Genomic DNA, 18162 nt, shown 5'->3' with positions numbered 1-18162 from the left:
TGAGTCCCAGTGGACTTTGACCAATCAAAAACCAAGATGTCTCTAACTGTAATATCTACAAAACAACTTTTTCTTTTTATAGAAATAGTCAACTGCAATGTCAGGCTGCTAATTGTATGATATCACATGGGGGCAAAAATATGATTTTTTACAAAATTTCAGTGACCAGAATGATATGTCAGAAACCTTGAATGTAGTATGATATTGTATCAGGAGGTATTACAGTTCAAGTGTGCAGTAGTTTGTTGACAACACACAATATCAAAGTTTTGGAAGGGAGTCTACCCACGTATGTAGATTTGCAAAGTTGTTTCAAATTCTGGCTATACAGAATATTCAAAATGAATCTCAACTTTGTAGTCTTAACTTGAAAATGTTATTTGTAACCATGAACTTGAGGTACCACTTCCATATGGAACTTAAATTGGACTTGAACGTAGACTTCAGGAGGTCCTGGTGACATTGCTTGTGCGTTTGTCTCTATATAAAGCATTCAAGGAAAGGAATTTCAGCGACTTATGCAAGTGTGAAGTCACCCCATACATGCTATGTGTAAATTGTTTCAGGGACTTCTGATACAGTCAATACTGTACTTCTGTAGGTCACAGAGAGACTGGAGACTAGCAGTGCGCGTGAGCTAGCTTAGTGTTCCCTGGCGGGATTAGAAATCGGGCGACCATGCAGGGCCGAAGATTGCTGCATCTGAGATGCGGTTCACAGAACGGGGAATGTGCACTTTACTTGTCAGGAAGTAAAACATTTGCAAACCATCGCAAAACCAGTTAAATTTTAGTAGAGTTACAGTAAACACTTCAGAGTTCTTTTCAATGAATCAGCTGTGTCTCTGTAGGGGGCCCTTCATTGAAGAGTTTAAAATACTAAAACATTTTGTTGCCTATATAAGAAAATGGGTTTCTTGTGACACGCTTTTGTGGCGGTATTTGGTCATCATCATGGCAAGTTTTTGTGCGTCTCTCTCTTTAAATTCTTTTCAAGTTAAAACTATTTTTTGCTAGAAACAAATGTTTTAAAGGAATTTCAGACTCTTAAATTCCAAAGTATTGTATGCTTCTTGCTCTCTGAAGCACAGAGACATTCCCGAATGCTTGTTAGTGTCTCCATCAGCCCCTGACCATAATTTATGCCTTATCAGCATCTTCTGTTTTTGTTTCGTAATTGGTTGCGGTGAGATCTTTATTGACCTAGGTCAAAAGGTGATGTCACAGTACGAGAGCTGCCGTGTGACTTATTACAGATACACAGCCAGACTGACTGTACTGGATCAGGAACTTTGTTTGGGTCGTATATTATGTCACCATAATTGCCAAAAATACAGTGCCGATAGTGTGTGAAACACGATACTACGCTATTTTTACTGATAATGGCTGGTCACATGCTCTGTTCACCTGGACGGACTTTCTATTTACCTTCTGCCATTGCTTACAGGTATGGTACTATTAATGTAGAATATCCCCATGCACCGCAGGACAGATGGTGGGACTCTCAAATTTCTACAATTCTTTTCTGATCTACAACTTGTGGGGGCTCATTTTAAAGCTCTGGGAGAAAGGAAAACTCTCATTATCTTAATTTTTCGAAAATCCAAAGTTTAATTTTCCACTCATAGAGTTAACACAGAAGTGGCGGCCATTTTGAATTTCAAATATCGCAAAATGTTGGGCAATTTGTTTCACCAGTTCCAAACTTTCAAGTTGCAAGGTGACCCCCGATTTTTATTATTAATTTGGTGAGAGAATTGTTGAAAGTTTCATTCAGGAAAGTAATTGTGAGCAAAAGTTTAAGTCTTTTACTTTCAAGGCGCATATTAGATTAATAGTATTGAAGAATCAGTCTTGTTATTTTCCATGCTGGGCAGAGACAGTGACCTGTCAGCAAGCAGAAATAGGACTCTTCCCCTTCCACTGAGAGACCATATGATGGTGACATAGTTGATATAAGTATAAAATTTCCAGTACACAAAATATGATAGCTTTCAAATCCCTTGGTGATAAGTTGAGTAACACTTGTAAAATGCGTACCGCCTTGTATTTTAGGTTAAAAAGGCATTTCACTCCACGCCATACAACACATCCATGAATGAAACAGCGAACAAACGAACAGATTTGAATTTTGGCAGCTTTATCAAATTGAAGAAAAACACCTCCTTTAAAGAGCCAGTATCTTTAACTTTTGATGGTCCTTTTTTTTCGCTATTTGTGTTTTTAATCAACCAGTTTCTTATTCTTCTCCCCAAAGTATGCTGAGATACCCAGTATTCAGCTTGTCAACTCTCGACCTGTATATGTGTAGACCACATCGTTATTGTGGATGAGTGAATTCTGGTCCAGACTAGCGTTCAAATATAGATAATACATTACATGTTACGCTTATAGACACTGTTGGAAAGCTACATTGTGGGTGTTTCAACATGCTTCGGGGAGTCAAACAAGAACTTGCAGTAGACATGCAAAACAAAAATAGTGAAAAAAATCATAAAAAGTTAAACTACTGGCCCAGAAACAGTGTGAAAAAAATCTCGGAATTCCATTCCACTCTCGTCTGGTCCCTGGACAAGTATAGAAAGCTGTTGATGATACTTAAAACATACTACTGTTGGATGCAGATTAATACATTCTCAATCTGCCTCAGAAGGGTATTTAAAATAGATTTCCTGCAGGAATAGACTAAACACCATTCTAAATTTTGAAGTTTGAGGCAAAAAGAGTAGTGATAACAGAATGATAACTTTCAGTATAAACTATAAACTTTGTTATAAACTTCGCAAAAAGTACGCTTAAATAACCAGGTTTTTTTTCAGAATGGGAAAGTTTCTTTGATCACTCAATGTAAACTTGTCATTATATAAACTACTTTTCAGCCATATTAAATGGCCACGAGGACAGTTTTACACTATTGCAAACACTTTCAAACTCTCTAGAAGCTTGACATGAAGGCGTGCCTACAAACCAACTGCAGAAGTGGTTGTGGTGGGCATTATACGTGACTAAGTGGCAGAAATCTGTTCTAAAGTTATTTCCAATTGTAGGAATGATAAGTATCACCTGCACAAAGCTGGATTGAGGAAACCAAAGCAGGGCGGCACACCTTAAGAGTACACTTTTACAAAATAAAGGCATTCACTGCAACAAACAACATTATACTTCAGAACGAGAGGGGATGTCCTCAAGTTAAGAATGGAGCTTTCACAGTAATTTTTTTTCCCTTATCCTTGGTGTGTGCTCGGCAAAAATACTTTGGGTTAGGCACACAACAAGGTTACATTCCTAGACAAGGAGCTGAACTGCTAATGTTTTGAAAATGGATTTCAACATTATTAGATCTCTTAATCAGAAGGTCAGTGTGCCTACAAAAAAAAATGCTTCAGGATAAAACGAAACGGGTCAACAGTCAAAAGTTTACCGTTACAACCTAAACCCATGAAGTTTGAGTCTTGGGGCAATGTCAGCCTGAGATGTACGCCTACGTTATCATCAAGTTCATTCTTTTTTGTCCTGTGTCCCTACTGTGTTGGTAACCATAGAAACTAGAATCGACAACTCGACCAGAATTCCGAAAGAAGTTAGAGGTCGGCTTGAGCCGGTTAATAGAATGATGAACTTGTCACAGACAAGGTTACCGGGCTGTCATTTTCTATTACAGAAACATACATGAATGATGAATTTCACGACAATGCGGCAGCGTGTGCATACATCTCACATATTACCTCCAGGGCAACCCGAGATCCTTCACAACAGTTGACTTCGATGATTAGAACCCTTCCTACCTTCCAGCCTCCAATAAAGAATTCAAGCCAACTGTTACCTTACGCTCCACTTATTTTCTCTTGATCTAGCTGATTTACGGCATTCTAAAATGACCGGCCAGCCATCGTAGGCTCATCTTTATTGTCCTAAATCTCCAATATATCTACTTTGTGAAGTAAATGATTGCTGTAGAATTCCTCGTAGCTATGGCTTTCATCGCCATGTAGAGGTATGGTTGAGGGAAGATTTCTCTCAGATACAAAGTTAGTACATGATCTGCTGAATGTCAGTGAAGATTCTAGGAGTTCTGACTTTAGCACTTTTCCAGGAGCATTTGAGGTCTATTTTTTACAAGTGGCAGCATAGTAACAACATGTAGCACTCCATATGTTACAACGATATGTTTGTACGGCAAGTTCTTAAATTTTACAATGGCATGAGCGATTTTTGTAAATAGTGCACTGCAAAACAATTTTCCATGGGTCAATTCATTTTTTCCCAGACTTTTCAGGTGTGCTTAAAAATCTCAGAACTTCCTGGGATCACAAACACCCTTAGTCTCGGACCTCTCCTCGGTTACATTGTATGCTACACTCTCACTAAAACCTACATGGGAGTCTATCTCTGATGTAAATATTTGACTTTGCAACTAAATGCCAATTTTGTAAAATTGGTAAAAAAATTGATAGCTTGTTTGAGAAGTTTGCATATCCATGGCCCAATGAATGAAGATGTTTGTGATGGGCGCTCTTTTAATCTAAGCTAGGGAGTTCAGATGCTTGCTATAGAGGACCCCTAGGATAGTATCAACCAGATCCACAATACAACTTCAGAGCGTGTCTGCTGATTGGAAACAGTTTTGAGACCTTGTTTTCTGAAGGTTGAACCCTGCTGAAACCATATGTTTTTCCAAACCTTTACACGATCTGCCTAATTTAAAGGTCAAATATTGACTACTGGGACCAAAATAGTTTGTATAAAAATGTCACACAGAGACAAGGTCATTTCAATTCGTAGACTTTTATCTTATGGTTTGAAGTCTGCACGGTTTCAATGCGACAATTCAATCACAAACCATTAGAAATGTCCAGTGAACACAAACGATGAAATTATAAAACACAAAAATTTCAATTCAGAGGAAATCAGCTCCATCAAAGAAGACAACCGCAATCAATACAAGTGACCCAATCAAAATCGGGGAAATAAACAACAATTCGATTTCGCAAAAAGATACTACAACGGTTCACCTGACAGCTCGGAGATTCCAATTACTTCAAAAAACCATGCATGAATGCCTTCAGTGAGTTGTGCTGAAAATTGTTTCTGCAGGCTACGGTGCATGGAGAGCTAGGAGGAGGCCAGGGCATTACCCATGATGCACTGCAGTAGTGTGTATACGGCACATCCCATGGCTGCCTTTCTGCTGCTTGGCACTTGCATCCAAGCAGAATCAAAGCCATCGTTCAAAATGTCTGTTGAGTAGAAGCTGATGAATGTTAAAAGTCAGTGCAGGAACAAATTGAGTCCTTTTTTTTCTTTCCAGATTTTAATATATATTGGAAGAAGCTGTAAAATAAGAAACTAAAGATAAAGTCCTTTTTTTCTGACTGGATTATAATTTATATTGAAAGGAACTATGAAATAAGAAGCTATAAATGTCTCTGGAAATTATAGCAAGAGCTTATTTTTTCCGACGAAAAATCAACTCAATTTACTTTGGCTTTGTGTATGATCTGCTGCTATCTACTATGTCCCAGCCTTGTTGACATTTTCAGTGATTATTTTCTGTTTTACAAGATAAAAAGCTCCCTGTGTAAATATTACAGGCTTTGGTTGCCCTATATTTCCATTTTTAATGATATGTTTCTCCTTGTAAATTTATCACATATTAATAAATTTATTGTTTGAACACCAAATACATGTATGTTAATTATGTGTTAATAAGTCACAACAGGCAGGCCAAGCTCTAGTTTGAACAACAAGGGGTGAGTGAATGCAGTATTGCATCTCAGATGTTTCCTGTAAGACATGTCTTTGGTGTTCAGAGAGGCAGCAAAGTCTGTAAAACCCCTGGAATAGATCTGTTGAAAACAATAAAGTCAAACATAAAAACGTTGTGTGTTGCCATCTACCCTTCTATCATTACATTTTCTTGAAACCCAATTTTTTCAATTAAGCTGTTGGACCTGTACATTACACGAAACTCTGTGAAAGGCGTAAAAGCCACATCAAAGACTCTCGTAGGGATTTTAAATTTTATATATAAGCAACAGAAGATATAAAATGTATTTTCAGCCCACAAAAACCTGATTTTAACATTCACATTTTAGTTAAGGTCAAATAATACAAGTAAGATTAGTGGCAGGTCTGTACCTTAAACCTGCCTTTCTAAAGTACGATGCAGGTTTGCCGATGTCATGAAAACGACCCCGGCAACAGTGCGGCACAGTGGCGCAGCAATAAAGTACACTCGCCTCCAGGGGCCAAAGTTTAATTGGAAAATGAACTGAGCCCGAACAGATGAAAACGTTATCATGGATAAATTAAAAATTGTAAATTATTTCAGAGCTTATATCGTGACGAGAAAATTGCCCAGATCCACGACTTCAAAAAGGAAATGATTTATCAACAACAACGTTGATACTTTTATATATCCAAACTACTTCTAAATTGTCTTTTTATTCCTATATTTAAACATAAGTACCCATAAATCAACCCTCGATGTGTACGTGGTCAGAACAGACCGCAATGCAAACACAGCGCTCAGGTAGGTGTGTAAACACATGGTTTTATGATGTCAAAATGTTCGAAAATTGACACAGACCTATTTCCATGTTTTGTCAGTACACCGGAAAACTGAGCAAAGACCAGTACGTATTGAGGTATACCACTAGACACACAATATATGTAAACACTCAAGATATTGTCATTTCAGAAATTTAATTAATTTATTTAAAAGCCTGGGAAGAGCTAAAAGAAGAAATTACAAATAATAGAATGGTGCATTTGAACAAGCAGGGGACAGCTGCAACAAACCAACCAAAGGTTCTCTATAAGTAGCAATACTGGCACTTTTGTCATCGACTTTCGAGTCAATCCCTTGATAATGCCACTGAAGTGAAACACAAAACGACAATTCCAGGTGCATCCTGGGTAATCTAATTTAATTCATTAATACATTTCAGGGGCTGATATAATTATAACAAGGGTACACAGCCATGAATCAATTTGCAGATCCAATTTACTGAAAGCACAAGTTAGCATGAAGGCCAAACATTTCATTTTCAAGATTTCATGTTATAGTTATCTCATCAATAGTAATAACGTGATCTGCGTACGACTTGTAATCAATAGCTTATCAGGGAGCTCTGTCTCAATAATTGCCTATTATAACAACTTCACGGAATTACCCATTTCATTTGACGGAAATGAACTGATAAAAATCTCTTAAGATGTTAGATAACAGCCCAACAGAGTTAAATAAAAAACCTGACAATTTCTAAAATTCTTGCCTTGTTAAACCCTTTGAGTGCTGTTTTTTTTCCCACCAAAATTTCAGTGCAGTAATCTATGAATTTTATGAATTTTTCTTTCACTTTTTGGATAATTTTGGACTAAATGGACATCACATTCATTGGCTAAAGTTTTTAATCAAAAATTTTGGCAAAAGGCTGAAAAAAATTGACTTTTTATATATTTTATGAACATGACAAAAAATTGACTTTGGCGCTCGAAGGGTGAATAAATTAACTTAGCTTTTCATTTCTGAGACTCTGAATGACCTCAATTACTGTCTTGCTCACTACGATTGTTCTAGGTTATTTCAAATGCATACATTGATTAACCTTTTGCGCGCAAAAGTCAATTTTTGTCCCTGTCAATTCTTTTGAGATTTTTCCTAAAATTTTGATAAAAAAAGTGTACCAGTTCGATGTTATATACATTTGGCCAAAAATTATCAAAAGAATTTCAGAAAAATTTATAAAGTTTAATAAAATGTTGCACTAAAATTTTGGTGGGAAAAATTGCAGCGCGCAACGGGTTAAAATTCTTCTCCTAGTGGGGAAAGAAGTCACGAGAGTGATTAACTTTTAGATGCCAGCCATGAAGTTCACCTGTATCCACAAGTTCATCCAAGGCAATATAATTTATTTATGGGCCATATTTGCTACTGAACTACTGCAGATGTCTTACAGTTCCCGGCAGGATATTTGTACAGTGTAAGGGTGTTACTGAATCTGCAATGAAGGATGTTGTACACCAGTTATTCCAAAGGCCACTGTTGCATTATTCTTCGAACAATGGTAAATTTAAGTTTACAACCAGACCTTTAAAACAAAAATTAGGATTTCCGGTCTGACGCATGGTTTCTTCATTTAGCGTAAAATTTAAGAGAATTCATGTGTTGTTGGTGATGAATGGACGCAGGCTATAAACGGTTTCTCTGTACGAAATATTTCATGGTCACATTTTCCGGTTGAACAAATCATCTACTTTGAATCGGTTTGATGTGTTTCAACTTTTCGTGGCTATCTCAGACAAATTGGAACACTTCGTGACTCTTTATGAGAAATCTGATATAAAACATGGCCCATTTTACAACACTGCATTAAATTTGCCATTACTCCGGTTACAAAGAAACTCTCGTTTCCACTGATAATCATGATTTATAGAACAAGCCAACAGATCTTTCAGTACCGCTGTCATCATTAACATTTGGAATTTCTTTCAAAATCTTTCATAATACAAGTCTTGATCAATGCTGTCATGCACTCATGGGTAAAATTTGAGATGGTTTTTCAAGCACAATACTTGCTCTCGGCAGGTGTGAAAAAACAGGAAACCAAAAAGCTGCCTTGCTCTACTACAAATGTCAGTAAAATGTCAAGTATTATAACACTCATCTTCTATTCCTAGGCTAGTTTTATTGTTGTCAAGACTATAAACTGATAGGTATCCTGATTTTACATAAAGAAAAATTATGACTCCGCAGATGACGTGACAGCAGAGGCTGTTTAAATTCCTGTTCAAGGAAATGAGAAGGCAACGACCATGGTAACGACAAGCTATGGGGACACCGACATAACATCTTTATAGTTTTAAACACAGGAAACTGTTCCCTTTCTACTACTTCTTTTGTATAAAACTAAGTGCATATTTATGACATTAAAACTCATTTAATGCTTCTCAGCGCAGACTTTTCACATTCTCATACTGACAATTTCACATTTCACATTTGTCCTGAAAAACAAAATTTTTGAAATATACATCACAAAAGATGGAGATTTTTCTGCAATTAATGTAGTCAGCTTTTCAAAATGTCAAATTCACTGCGCTATTTGCGTCCATTGCACAATTTTCTGAAATTTTCAGACATGGAACACATCCTTTGCTGTGAGGCAATTGTAAAGCTAGGAACATACGACAACATTGAGGAATTCTCTTTTGGACTAGCTGTACATAAGCAATTTGCATTTACTGTTGGCTAGTTAAAAACACTTCCAGCCCGTAGCCATTCAATTCTAAGATGATAAGCTACCTTCAAGGCTGCTGCAGGGATAGTCATGCCTTTCTGACAACACAGCTGAGCAAATTTCAAAATATGAGTAATGGGGTTTTTTGTGACATCTTGTTGAACACCGTACCCTGGTTACATCCTAGTCCTGAGTACAAATGCCATTTTCAAAGTTGAGTTATTAAAAAATTAAGGTAAAAAAAATACCCAATGTATGGGTTGAATCAAAATTTTAATATTAAAAGATTTAAGGTTTGAGATTAATCTTTTCATCGAAATGGCGAGTGCAATCTTGGCTTTGATGTTAACACTGATGGCTTTCATTCTCGGATGGGAAATGCAGGCACACTTGAATGAAGAAGCAATACCGCGGTTTACAGTGTGACAATTACCCCTTCAGAGATGCACACTTCCCCTTTAGATATTGACTTCCTCAGGCATTGTGACATGATACACGCACACATATACGTCCTATTAGCTCTCCAAATTTCACAATATTCCAACCATAGCACACGATTGACCTATTTCTGGCTTGGACACAACAATGTACGTTGCCAATACAGCGATCAGCTCGTGACACATTACTCACGATGATATATTGAACATTGTGTGATATCGATACGCAATACAACATTTATTTACTGACTATACATTTATCTTCTTGTGAAACAGAAACATCTTATATTTTATTTGTATTGATAAGATCATATGTCGATTGAAATCTATGATACCTGATAGATTAACATACAAAACAACAATTTGTATTGACTACTTTAAGATTAATTGCCCACATTATTTTGTTTGACCACAGTTGCCTCCGGCCACAAATTCTCTGTTGAGTGACCTAGCTTAGCAATAGAAAAGCACAGGGGAATTTTTGGCCACCAAGGAGTGCGAGACCTTTTCTTGACCTTATCTTGACCTGCAAATAATTTAAAAGCAAACGGCAGAACCAAACAACACAACGCTTGTCCATATTCTTTTTTGTACTATTTACTATCCAAGTGAACTCAGACGAATATTTAGTGATTTTTTTTCCATGGTATGAGATTTTGAAATTGTGCCTTTTTAGTGTATATTTGAAGTCTGAAGCAAAGAGGAATAAGAAGCCTACATGACGTCACCTTGAAGAAATCACTCAAAATGTCATATACCTGGCATGACTGTCTTGGATACATGCAGCAGGATCCAAATAATGAAATTTCTAATCTATCAGATTCCATTGGTGACAGTCGAATTTGATCATTAGCTATTAAACTGAGGACTGAAGACTTCTTTCGCGGCATTCTTGTAAATCTTTGATTTTATCAACAAATTATTTGTATTTCAATGAACTTTAACAGACATCAAAACTGAGGAGATGCAATTGGAAGATGCTGTGCAAATATATCACAACTACATACGGCCATAACTGCAATATCTCAATAGTATAAGCAGCTCTTTATCTCTACCACATATACATGTATTAGACATAACACTTAAAAAAATTAATGCCGAGGGCATATTATTCCTCACTTTAACCCTCTAACAAAGTCTGTTATGATAACACTTATTATGTATTTCACACTTCTATATTATGTCATCATAATGGTTGCCATGGAAATATAGATTCCCAATTTCAATATTTACATATGTCCTTGGTCAGCCATATTGAAAAAAAAATGTGTTGGTAAAACTGATATTGTCATATTAAATATAAATACACAGCTATTGTTCACATAATTCGGAAATTTCTCTTTGAATGTTATAGACAAGCCAGAGGCAGGAAATGTCTTTTACGGAACAATATTGATTACGCTTCATATGTTCAATCAATTTTTTCCAGAAATACCCTTTGACTATTGATTCTCACAGACTTGACATGTGTTAGCACACTAGAAATCTTAGCATAGCCCAAGAATAATACAATGGGTGAATGCACACTAATATATGACAAGGAAAATATATCCTGGATGTGTCAACTGCATTTAAAATTTCAAAGTTCCATGATCACTTTGACGGTAAATCGTTCAACTAAAAGGCAAGTTTCTGCATAATTTTTTTCCCTTCTTTGTGAACATGATATTACCAGGTCAAGTACATGACATTTTTTTTCAAAATTGCAACCTGTTAGAAAATTTTAGAGAGAGACATTTTGTGCGCACTCATGTGTAATTATTCTGAATAGGAAACGAACAAATAAAAAAGCAAAGAAACATTATAACAAATTAACAACAAAAAAATTACTACGAATTACGTCATCAGAAAATGGCTTTCCTCAATTCTTCAAAATTTGGTATTAAACCAACATAATACATGTAACAATTTGAAATTAATCAATTTCATGCAAAATAAGGCCAACATCCCGAGTTATTGAATTGTTGGCAAGTAAAATTTTTGTTAATAAATTTGGTGGTCAATTCATTCACAAAGTAAAAAGTCTAAATAGCTTTTTCTCCTGTTATTTTCTTTACCTACACCAGTTCTATTGATCTTGCAAGAGAGGACAAATTAGCGACTATTCATTGTGAAATAAAAAGGGACTAATTTACCTCTGTGTCCACTGAATGCAGGGATACGGCCACTTTACGCCTTCCTGTAAATAACAGTTCAGTCAGTGTGCTGTACACTATTATACTCACACTACTTCACTTCAGAGGAATTGGTCCCAGGGGAGATTCATTATTGGACCGCCAACAGAATACAACCGTTTCTTTCCTTTTAAAGTGTCAAAAAACACTCTCTTCCTGAGATCTGTTAAACACTGGAGTCTGATATCTCTCTCAAAACCTTCAGATCAGCTAATCATCATTTTCGGGTCGTCCCAAGGTAGTTCCTTCACTTTAAATTCAGTTTTCGTCAGAATCAGGGCACTGAACAGCCAATGGCGTTCCATTTTTCCCAGGACAATTTTCCTCATTAGTGGACAATTGCTGACTCAAAATAAACAGCTGTAATTGCTAGCCATCAGTCAAGGAATCGCACCCCACATTCCCGCAACCATTTCATGGAACACTTTATAGAAATAGCCTACTGACAACAAACAAACAAAACTTCAAAAGATGTACTGGCGATTAGATAACAGGTATTTCGGAGTCCGAACATGATTGTAACAAAAAAGCAATTTCTGTACTTTTTATGCACGGATATTTACTGCTTAACACTTGCAATAGAAGCACTAGCTCTTTCAAAAGGAAAAGTACTGGAAAAAAAAAGCTATTGCAGGTAACAGGCAATTTTTGACGCAAAGATTTTTTCCATTGAAAACTTGTCAGTCTATACACCATACGTTAGTCTGTATATTTTATGTGGCTATGGTTTCCGATTAAGGAATCACAATTATTTGCACAACGTGAGATTATGTCTGTTTTTTATATTAAAAAACGACAGTTTACCATGTGGTGGGCTTCGACAGCTTGTATGCAAATATGCATGAGCATTCTCAACCCAACTGCCGACACGATTCAAAACTCATACATTTTCCCAAAAAAAGATGACTGAAAAAGGTAAACTCAGTCAGGATAATTTTAAGTAACTTTGATGGTAAACATTAAGCCTTTGAGTGCTTGCAATTTTTCCAACCAAAATTTTAGTGCAACATTTTACCAGTTTTTCAGAATTTTTGAGTAATTTTTTTGATAATTTTGGATCAACCAGGCATCACATTTCATTGGCTACAGTTTTACATCAAAATTTTGGCAAAAATCTGAAAAAAATTCGACCGGGGTACATTTTATAAAGGCGAAAAAAAAAGTGACTTTGGTGCTCAAAGGATTAACGTATTGTATGAAAGCTGGTTCTCTTGACCTTTTGTAAATGGCATTATGTAATATCATGTTGAACAAAAATCATTTACAGATGAGGGTCCCCGATACAAATGAGGATAAAATGCTCTTATTGGTGTTACACAATGCAATGAAATACTGTTGCAAGCATGAAAGGACTTTTTTAATTTCTAGTTGGTGACAGCTATTATCACTATGAGGTTAATAATATTCATTAATCGATCCATGGCCACTATCAATAAAGATCTATAATGTGCTAATTGATAATTATAAAGAAAAATTTATTGAATTTTTATAATGTAAGAGATAAAATCCTGTTGGCCACATGAAAATATCACTGAAAAATATTTTGATATATGAGACTGTGCCTCAATTACAGAGCATGCAGTCATCTGGTGTACCTAAAATTACAATTTTACTCATTTTTCCCCCACCCTTGGTAAAATTAGCAGACTAAAGTACACAATTTAATTGCACGAGGCAATTACTGTAGCCATTCCAACAAAGCACTAGGCTGGTGCGGTATGGTCAAAACGGCACACATGTGTATTTTACCGTAAAAATTCCACACCGGCCCAGCATTTGAAAAATCCACATGGCCTTGTGGTAATCTAGGGTAACAAGATCACGCCCTGACAACGATTTAGCCGATTTGACTGACCGCTTTACATCAATGTTACACCTTACAGTAAGAGGGGTTAAGCCTCTTACATGCACTGACCCCCCTGTTTCTGATCCCCCATTTTACTTTTGTGAGAAACTGTTATCCTCCGGTGTACACTACACAAATAGGACCTTTTGTAAGAAGACAAACACAGATCTTGAAATCTGATAAGTTTTTACTCCTTCTGAGAGCACCATAATCAAACCTTTCACCTGTGCTAGACATGTGGGCACTTTGAAATGGTAGAAACTAAAAAATTCCAACCTCAGTCTAGAAGAATATTTCTAACTTCACCTGCGATAAATACATATACAGTCAGGATAAAAGTACATATCTCGTGCATAACCTTGACATTTTGCAGTTATTGTAGAAAAAAAGTGGTTTCTCACTTGCATTAAATTTGGTTCTCTGTGGTCCTGCTCCAGACATGATCGATATTACATCGGGGACAGAGTCGATACGGAAATATGTCATCTCTTACTACACGCTCAATGAGAAACAGTCGCAACGGCTGACTTGTTAGCACACATGGACATCACTTTTGAGTCAACACACTCCTTGGCAATAAATCCCTCAGCAAATATCCACCACTGCAGGGCCTCATCCAATTTCCAATCTTTTTAATTTTCATTGATGAATATCGAGGTTCATTACCCTTATGTGAGCAAGGGCATGTATTAGCTCATATGGCCACAATTGGCTTTGCCAGAAGCACTTTATCACAATATGTTTCCTAAGAATTAGTTACACTTGAGGACAGACATTTTCAGACAATATAAATTAATTTGCCGGCTTGGAGACATGTCAGTGGAAACATTCCTTATGCATTTTTCCCATGTGTATATCTCCCGGCATAAATTTCTGCTTCAAGTCTCAGACACAGCAAACAGGCAATCCTGTTTTCTCTCCGATTTTTTGTTTTCCTGTTTAACAAGTCTACATAACATCTCGAGAAAAACATGACTTTGGAAAAGTGAAACTGCACTGATGATAATGAGATATATAATGAGTTTTTCCTGTTTGCATGACACGAGAGAAGCTCAATTCGTCACACTTTATTAACACCGTCATGATCTACAGTTGAATATTGATTTCTCATGCTGGGGCAGAGGCGTCCTCTAATTCTAGTAAATCCCAAAATATCAAACAAAGAAGATAGCTATCTGTACAGAAGATTACATTTTCATTGGAATGCTCAGTTACCTGTCATTGGAGTCAAGATACTATATGTCACCGGGCACTGCTTGTTTTAAATAAATACACTACACAAATTGAGAGTGAGTAAGAAGTGTTTTTTTTAAACTGAACCGATGACTATAAATCAGACTTTGGATTGGTGCTTAAAATTGTGAGTCATACTTAAATCTTACAGCGTTGAGATAACTATACAGACGTTTTGAATCTGGGCCGAAAGCCTGAAGACTATTCACTCGTATCAATAAGGTGCAGGCAAGCTTATCTGTTCTGAATACAATTAAGACGGCAGAAGACTTTTTGTAATTCCTCAACTCCCGGCTGTTATTGTTGTTCTGTCAATCTCCAACCTCTTAGAGACCCTTACCAAGCGTATATCAATATTAAAAAGGTTTAAGTAAGGATATCTAATGAAAAACAAAAAAATGTTAATCCAAATCACACGACCCAATCTCCTTGTAGTAAACAATAGCTATTGTTTGACAGTCCCACTTTTGTTCTAAATTTACGGCACTGCCCGCCTTTTACAGTTGTGCTAATTGCAGCATTTGTGTTAGTTTAAATCCCTGTACAGTTAAATACAATAATTACCAAAACCTCAGCAGGCTAGCGGTTTCTGTCTCTTTCTCTCCCCAAAAGATTAACTTTAACAACACACAAACGGAGTTTGACTTGTAAACATGATCACCAACGACATTTTATAGGTCGTCCCTTCACTCCAATGGTACAAAATGCCATTTATCCGTCTTTCGAACTTCTGTAGTAAATAGCCATTCTTGGGGATCAAATATCGGGCTTGGCTGAAGTAGGTCATATTGGCCGGGTTGTTTATTCAGGTATCACACTAAATCAGTAATTATTTTTTATGTTTGGGTAAAACTGGCGAAATCTTAGCGGTTATCGACCTCGGAAATTAAGTATTATGTGTAATGGATTATGTTTTAATACACAGAAATTATATTTGTAAAATTTGAAGAATTTAAAGTTGAAACGGAAACCCTACCTCGTATGCATCGGCGATGTTTACTGTTTCACCGGTCTTCGCAACATAGCCGACGATCCCCTTTCCCCACGGTATACGAATCTCTTCTTGAAGCGATTCCTCGACTGTCGAGTCGGATCTCACGTCAAATAACTTGCTAGCTAAGTAACAGTCATCGCTACCCTTTTCGCCGTGGACGAGAAACAGCGAACAGCGATCTGCCTTCACCAATATACTGACGTTTTGCAAAATTTTATGGCATAGTCTTGTGAGATCTAAGTCGTTGGAAATATCTTTGACAAGTTCGAATAGGGCTTCTCTGTCATCGAGTTGTTGTAACTCTGATATGGTTCTACGAGTTCTTGACGTAGGGGAAGGGGGCTTTTCTCGCAGAAAAGTCTGTGCCCCGTCAACAGTTTGTATCATGGGCCCAAGATTTCCCCTCCCTTCGAATTCAGAAGCGGAGACTTTCCGAACAGGCGTGTTGGCACCTGAACTGTGTCTTGACCCACTGCTGGTTGGTGTTGAGTTCCTGGGTCCAGATGCCGTCTCGTAAACTTGAGAGCTAACAGCTCTGGCGATAAACCATCCATCTATCATGGACCTTGTGGCTTTGCGAGCGAAATAATCATGCGTAAACTGTGCGTGTTCGTCTAGCCATTGTTCGATGCGTGCAAATTCTCGGCGATCTTCTTCAGTCAGCGAGGACGAGCGATCATCATTGGCAGCAGCGACTGCTTGCGCCTCGGTTTGCGAAGCAGACGCCATCGTCGACATGCGTTGCTGTTGCAGGTACTGCAGAGTCTGTCTGGCCGACAACGCACGGCCCAGTGGTGACCCTATAGGCCGGCTACGATCCAGCTTGCTGACAAAAGCCGTTCAAAAATAGAGCCAATAATTGTGAAAGGATTATCTGAATCACAAAGCACCCGAAAATACAAGAACTGAATAACTGCAATGGGGCTACGGAGAGTGGGTGTTTTGTCGCGGCCTAGTGACACGGGGTTTCGGGGAGCTCTCCTAATTGACACTCCCATAGTCAGGGACCATTCAGTTCAAGATAATGAACACATACACACACCACCACCTGCACATGGGATGCGACCGGCGCAGAGCTACGGGCTGCTCCGACGTTCTGTCTTGCAGGAGGACAACTTTAGTTTCCAACTGACGGCAGGGCGAGGCGAGTCGATCAAATATTTCATGTGTTACGGCTGATCAAATCAACCAAAGTCAACATACACCCAGCGTGGTCGGCAACGCGATGCGGTTACGTTATACGCACGCTGTTCCTGTCAGATCAAATGGGCATACATACCTCCACACGTATGACTTTATAAATATCGCCAAACTCCATCTAACTCCGACCATTTAAGGAGATACGATTCCTAGGAGCCTCAGCATCGCGTTTCAGAGTCTGCGATGTCGGTTTATCTCTGAAATGGCCCACAAGTCGACCAAATGTTTCTTGAGCTACAACAACAAAATCCACGAAATGATATGGGGACACGCACGTCGCGCGTAACGGTAAAGTGGGATTGCCCCTTTGGAAGATACCATACTATAGGCGGGGGAGGCTCGGTTTGGGAGACGCTCTCTGAGAATGTCCTGGACTGGCGCTCACCATTATTTTCACCAGCTGAATCGAGCCTGGGCTATAACATTCTTTTGATTGTCGATTTGATTGTTTTTTGATAGTCATGACGATAAATCTCTGGTTATAGGCAAATACGACTGGCTTTGCCCAAAGGTAAACAAAGTATTCCGCCTCACTAGTACAGTGTAGGTGAAGTAGTTAAGATGTGAGTTGAAAGATTTTGTAAGTTGTCTAGCTGTTGAGCTATTCAGACAATAAATTAGGCATATTACAGAAAGTTGACCTTGAGAAATATTTATAAGGTCTTAATACCATGTCTTTTCTGTATATATATATCTTTTCTGTATATATATATATATATATATATATATATATATATATATATATATATATATATAATATATATATATATATACAGAAAAGACATGGTATTAAGACCTTATAAATATTTCTATATATATAAATATATATATATATATATATATATATATGTGGAGAGAGAGAGAGAGAGAGAGAGAGAGAGAGAGAGAGAGAGAGAGAGAATGTTGCTAAGAATCCTTTCACTTCTGTCTGAGGATTGCAGGATGCATGAAACTTAAGTAACAGATATTATTACTTTGTACTTGAAGTAATTTAGTATTTTGTTATTGTTTATACACACACACACACACACACACACACA

At 37.4% G+C, this 18162-nt stretch overlaps 1 protein-coding gene across 2 annotated transcripts in view; it reads right to left on the bottom strand.

Moving 5' to 3' along the window:
- Positions 1-17423, bottom strand: part of LOC139122863 (dual 3',5'-cyclic-AMP and -GMP phosphodiesterase 11-like) — a 100166-nt gene extending 82743 nt beyond the window's left edge. The window contains exon 1 of one of the 2 annotated variants that reach the window (XM_070688679.1): positions 15905-17423. In XM_070688679.1, the coding sequence (XP_070544780.1) occupies positions 15905-16660 (756 nt within the window). In that variant the 5' untranslated portion in view covers positions 16661-17423. The remainder of the gene's footprint in view (positions 1-15904) is intronic. The other variant, XM_070688680.1, reaches the window with a different exon arrangement.
- Between the last annotated feature and the right edge of the window lie 739 nt (positions 17424-18162).

The sequence above is a fragment of the Ptychodera flava genome, chromosome 22, assembly GCF_041260155.1.
Source record: "Ptychodera flava strain L36383 chromosome 22, AS_Pfla_20210202, whole genome shotgun sequence".
Classification (NCBI taxonomy): Eukaryota; Metazoa; Hemichordata; class Enteropneusta; family Ptychoderidae; genus Ptychodera; species Ptychodera flava.
This window is presented reverse-complemented; position numbering and strand designations above follow the sequence as displayed.